General features: G+C 48.0%; 1 protein-coding gene across 1 annotated transcript in view; it reads right to left on the bottom strand.

Annotated features, from left to right (window-relative positions):
* Nucleotides 1-6000, bottom strand: part of SLCO1A2 (solute carrier organic anion transporter family member 1A2) — a 60167-nt gene that overhangs the window by 5844 nt on the left and 48323 nt on the right. The window contains exons 10-12 of the mRNA XM_084811872.1: nt 5586-5781; nt 4341-4506; nt 2063-2247 (exon numbers count right to left, since the gene is read on the bottom strand). Of these exons, the coding sequence (XP_084667998.1) occupies nt 2063-2247; nt 4341-4506; nt 5586-5781 (547 nt within the window). The remainder of the gene's footprint in view (nt 1-2062; nt 2248-4340; nt 4507-5585; nt 5782-6000) is intronic.

The raw sequence follows: 6000 nt of genomic DNA, 5'->3' as shown, positions 1-6000 counted from the left end.
TCAAATACGCAGAGACTGGACATGAATGAGGGACTACAGTCAACCCTGGATCCTGAACAAGGGTGTCTTTAGGGAGGTTCAAACCACCACCACCAGGGTGTTGACAAACTGTGGGAGGGGGGTTGTAGGGCAGCCCGGGCTAGTCCCACTCCCTGCTGCTGCTGTGCATAAAACCCTTTTCCAGACTGGCCAAATGCACAGGCGGCAGACTTTCCACTGTAGAATGCAGTGGCAGGGGGGCCACGGATGTGGCATGCGCCACTGGTGGAGGTGAGGCTAGCCCAAACAACCCCCTGACCCTTCTCCCTTCCATGCATGGGGGCCACTTAATAAATGCATTTTCAAACACGTATTAGTGGCATTCATCCTTCACATCAGAGTGAGCAACACACGACCCACGGATCGCATCTGGGGCCCTCCTGGCTATTGGGGGGGGGCTGCTGCAGCCCCCTGCCAATGCTGAACTTGCTGTCACAGTGGTGGTGGCCAAAGAAGCAAGGTACATGGAAAGCACACGCCTTGCTAGGAAGCAGAATTGTGCTCTCGGAAGCCTCCCGGGGTGTGATTTTGCTTCTCAACAAAGCATGCAGTTCTTTAAAAATAATGCATTTTTTTTGCTGCCGCTCCTGCATCACCATAGGGTGGTGGTGGCAATTTAGGGGGCGACAGGGAGGGTTGCACCTCTCGGTGGATTCCAAGGGAGGACATTGGCTCCCAGACCCACCAAAGGTGCCCACCCCTGCTTTACATGTTTAGATGGACACCGCAAGCCACTTTATGTGTACATCTAAGAAGAAGAAGTAAGGCACTTCCCCTGCCAAAGGAAGTGAGGTGGGTGGCTACCAGGAAGAGGGCCTTTTCTGCTGTGGCATCCCAGCTGTGGAATGAGCTCCCTAGAGAGGTTCACTTGGCACCTACATTGTACTCTTTTTGGTGCCAGGTGAAGACCTTTTGAATCACCCAGTATTTTAGCATTTTAGCTTCCTAGTCTTTTAGCCGATTAGATTAGTAAGGGAGCATTAGCATTCTTGGGTGCAATCCAGCACAGGGTTAAGCTGGCTCAGTTCCTACTGCCCCTGTCCTATGGTGTCCTCTGCTCTGGTGTTTTAAATCTGTATTTTAAATCTCTGCATTGCTGCTAGGTTTTATTTTGGTTGTACTGTTATTTTTCGGTTTTAAGCACCCAGATTTTAGATTGCTTTAGGCTGCACTTTGTGGTTTCAATTTTTGTGAACCGCCCAGAGAGCTTCAGCTATTGGGTGGTATAGAAATGAATAAATAAAAATAAATAAATAGGTATGAACTGGCCCAGACTCTGAAGCCGAAAAAGCCCTCAGCACCATTTTCAAATGAATCTGCTGCATTCATCCACAGAAACAGATTATGGCAGAAATATGCCATACTAACGGCAATTTTATTTTCATCATTTTGATGCTACACACTCAGAGCTGCTTCTCAGAAGACATTCCGTTCTCACATTCTGATCCCTCAGTATTCATCATGATGTATCACAGGGGTGAGCAACCTGTGGCTTATGGGCTGCATGAGGCCCTCAGAGGCCACCTGTGGGGCCCGCTAGGAGTGCTCTGCCCCCGCCGTTCCTCCACATACCACTGCTACCACCACCACACAAGGCACACAGGGAGAATCATCCCTACGTGTCCTGCTCCTCAGCAGAGCCTGCCTCTCTGGGAGCCTGGTTTCCATCCTGCCAGAGGCACATGTACAAATAATGTAACCCATGGCCAGATTGACTGCATGGCTTTTTCTCACGGAAGAGAACTCCTCAACCCATGCTCCAGGTTTTGCTCTACATCGCCCAACAGGAAATCCCTGTCTTCTGCATGAATCATTATTCTCCAAAACAGAAGGTGGGCAGAAAGATCATCTTACTAAGCTGATGAAATTTGTCCTGAAATGTAAACTTTAATGTTCAGCAAAGGAGACAAATGCACCACTCTAAGTCAACAATATTGTAATGGGGGAACTGGTTTGGGGGGTTTTTTTTAACCGTTCCCCCCACACACACACACACCCAACATGCACATGTACTCAGTAGTACCTTATTAGGACCATGTAACCCGGCATGGCTCCAAAGGAATAAATTAAACAGCAGACTAAAGATAAAATTAAGAAGTAGTGCAGCATCGTGCCACAGTTCTCCTCTCGGCTGCATTGGCCCAACACTGCTGAGCCATTTCCAGATGGAAATCCATGAGCTGAAATGCAGGAGCAGTTTCCAAGGATCTGCCAAAAGACCATTTGGAATAATTTAAGGTGAAATTGTGGGTAGTCGTGCCTAAATCCAACTGGAAATACCGGTGGTGTTATAGACTCCAGAATGTTGTGCTCTTATTATGTTGTACTAGTAAATAATATAGCTTGCATTCTGCTGCTGGTAGATGTTAATCCCCCCTCCCTTAATTCAAGCATATGTTGGCCTTCATTCTGTTTGGACTGTTAGATGTAAAGAAAATAATCACCTGTCTTTAGACTCAGCCAGATGTCGTTCCCATCACCCATTACCTGATCCTTTTAACTGGAAATTTCATTTCATTTATTACATTTCTATACTGCCCAATAGTCGAAGCTGTCTAGGAGGTTTACAAGATTAAGGGAGCAGTCCTATGGCCACTAGACACTGTCTAGAGGGCCATAGGATATGCTCTTTTCCAGGAACCGACCTCAGAGCAGTGTGGAGAAGCCCCGTCCTCCACACTCGGAAAAGGAGCGCAGAGCGACTGAAAAGGGGCGGGGCTGGGGGCATTCCAGAGCGGGGAGAGTGGAGCTGTGTGTACGACACAACTTACATGCAGCCTTCTCTCCCGGTTGGCCCCCCGCAGCTAGACAGCCGAAAACGGCTGTCTAGCGGAAAATAGCAGGGCAGGAGAACAATCCCCCCCATGCCTCTCCTGCCTTGCTTTGGATAGGCGGCCGCCTCCGAGTTCGTAGGCGGCTGCCTATCTTGATAGGATTGTGCCCTAAAACTCTAAAAATCCAGTGGCCCTGTTCGCATGTAACACTAAACTATGATGGTTAGGCTTTTTTTGCTAACCACAGTGGCTTAGCGTGTTGTGTGTGTGGGGGAGAAAACCACATTCCACGTGGCTAGTAAGCTATCCTGGCTACCCACCCACACCCGCAACGGGGTTAAGGAGCCCCAGGTTGGCTTACTGTGTTGTCTGGCAGGCTCCCCAGTGGTTAAAATGGTTTCCAGAGGACTTCCAGACCACGACCATAGAGTCCACTGGCTAAAGTATCTGTCACTGCCAGTGACACTCTAGCCACCATGGACTTTCTCTATGGTTGCGTGGCCATTTCAGCTGCCACAGCAGCCACTGGCAGTCCGTTTGCACACGGAGGACGACGGGATGCATGCTAACAACACCGGGAGACTCACCAGGTAACTACTGGTGGGGGGGTAGCGGAACCACACGGCACTGCATGGTTCCCAGTCATGCGATGGGTGCACACATCATTTTTTGCTACCCCCCCATAGTTACTACCCTCTCCCCTGTGTGTGTGAACAGGCCCAGTATAAAAACCATTTACATACAAACATATCAACAGACAGCACACATAGAGACACACATATATCTCAAACAATTTTAAACATTCAACAATAAGATGGCTAGGGATTGAACCTGGGTCTATGTATGCATGAAAAGTGGGTGTGCTACTGCTAAGCTATGGTCCCTCCCCTGAATGACAGCTTTGTGCTTCCTGGAATATATGTTTGCTTCACGGTACAATCCTATGCATGTTTAGAAGAAGGCAACAAAGATGATCAGGGGACTGGAAACAAAGTCTTATGAAGAGAGACTGAAAGAACTGGGCATGTTTCGCCTTGAGAAGAGAAGACTGAGGGGAGATATGAGAGCGCTCTTCAAGTACTTGAAAGGTTGTCACAGAGAGGAAGGCCAGGGTCTCTTCTCCATCATCCCAGAGTGCAGGACACAGAATCATGGGCTCAAGTTACAGGAAGCCAGATTCCAGCTGAACTTCAGGAGAAACGTCCTGACTGTGAGAGCAATACGACAATGGAACCAATTCCCTAGGGAGGTGGTAGGCTCTCCCATGCTGGAGGCATTCAAGACAAGGCTGGACAGCCATCTGTCGGGGATGCTCTAACTTGGATTCCTGCACTGAGCAGGGGGTTGGACTTGATGGCCTTGTAGGCCCCTTCCAACCCTACTATTCTATGATTCTACAATTCTATGGAAAAAAGGCCTACAACTCTCAGCATGCTCCAGCCAGCTGAGTTGAGCTGGCTGGGGAATGTTGGAAGTTGTAGGCCTTTTTTTGTGTCTGATCTTTTATGCTTAGGATTGCACACTTACTGTATTTTTTCCAGTCCCGTTCGATACTTCACATCCGGCAAGACATGCTGAAACATATGCAATTCCGTTATCTCCACAAACAGGGTCCCACAGCTTCGTTGAGCAGTTGCAGCCGCTGTTACAGTCTGCATACAAGCTTGTTTCCCCATAGGAGACTTCATCCGTCCTGAGAAGTATATGGAAAGTTGAGCAAGGACCATGCAAGGGATGAAGATAAGCCCAAGTTGCCCTCTTCAAAACAGAGGCTACCTTCAGGCGATAGCAGCACAAAAGGACTGTATTTGTACATTCTGAGTATCCTATATACCAGTGACAGGAAATCTCAGGCCTGTGGACTCAGTCCAGGCATGGAGGTTCCCTGTGTGACCCACAGAGACATGTTTTCACTTCCAGAGGCCCCAGCCATTCCCCTCCACAAACCACTCCCCTCCCCAAGCCCCACCCCCTGGCCCAGAGGCTACCTAGAGCTTGCGGAGAAGACAGGGATTGGAATCCCGTTGTTACCGTTGGGAATATTGCTACCTTGTCTACAAGTTACTGGAAGGGGGCAGCGTTGCAGTTAGTTAATTGGAGTTTTGATTACAGCTAGCCTCAGGATCTCTATAGCCTATAATGTGGTTTCCTGTGATTTCTTCCTTTTGCTCCTCCCCTTCCCCCCCCCATCCCGATCTCCTCCACTGCTGGGAGCACGTGTGTTTGCTCTCACGCTCCTGCTGCTGTAACGGAACACAAAATGGACTGAACAAACTCTTTGGAAACTCTATGCTGTACATGCATTGTATATGCAAGAATACTTGTGAGTAAAACTGTTGTTTTTTTCCTTCACTTTAGAAGGGTGTAGTCTCCTTTATTGTGCTAAGATAGCCTGTGTGCATGTAGGACTGGTAAACGCTCATTCTGCTTTGCCTTTTGTTCTTTCTCTGCTAACTGTCTCTCTAACAGGAGGCATCAATGCTAAATAATCCCATCCGTTACCTCCAGTCACAATGGGATTGCCCTTACTTAGCACATGCTTCGCCCACCCTGCATCATCCCCATGCAGGGTGGAGGAAGTTGGTTCCCAGCTGGCATGTGAATAAGTTAAATAAATGGTGGGGGGACTGGATTTCCCCCTTTAAAGTCCATTAAAAAAACAACTGCCACATCTGGCAACCAGCCACAAACTGCAAATAAAACCCCGTTTGGGCTTATAGAAAAACAGCCAGGTGGAACCCAGGATCAGGACAAGATTAGACAGGCACATACCCTTCATAGGAGACAGTTAGGCCAGCAACTGAAGCATTTTTGCAGACCATAAAAAAAGCAGAAAAGTAGATGAGATACTCAATCACAGAACTCCAAAATCCTATGTGGGCAGCTTTATAGGTGCTTATCTTGAATTTCTTCATCATGAGGCCTCCAAAAAAATATCCAGCACATATAACTGGTAAATTGTACACACCTGGAGAGAAAAGCAAACAATCTGGTTTTAGACCCCCCTCAAAGACAACTGCTGACACCAACATTGCTGCAAAGGACCACATTGGTTTTGTAGAATTTCATGAGAAATCTGAGGGAGGGTAGAGCAGAACTTAAGGCTAAGTGACCACATGCAACCCCATGTTGTTCACCGCTCCAAAATCTTCTGATGTGGAGCGGTATATAAATATTGTAAGTAAGT

This window comes from Heloderma suspectum, chromosome 7 (assembly GCF_057233095.1).
Source record: "Heloderma suspectum isolate Gila_16-S chromosome 7, 16-S_ref, whole genome shotgun sequence".
In the NCBI taxonomy this organism is placed as follows: Eukaryota; Metazoa; Chordata; class Lepidosauria; order Squamata; family Helodermatidae; genus Heloderma; species Heloderma suspectum.
Note: the sequence above shows the minus strand (reverse complement) of the source record. Positions and strands in the feature narration are given on the sequence as shown.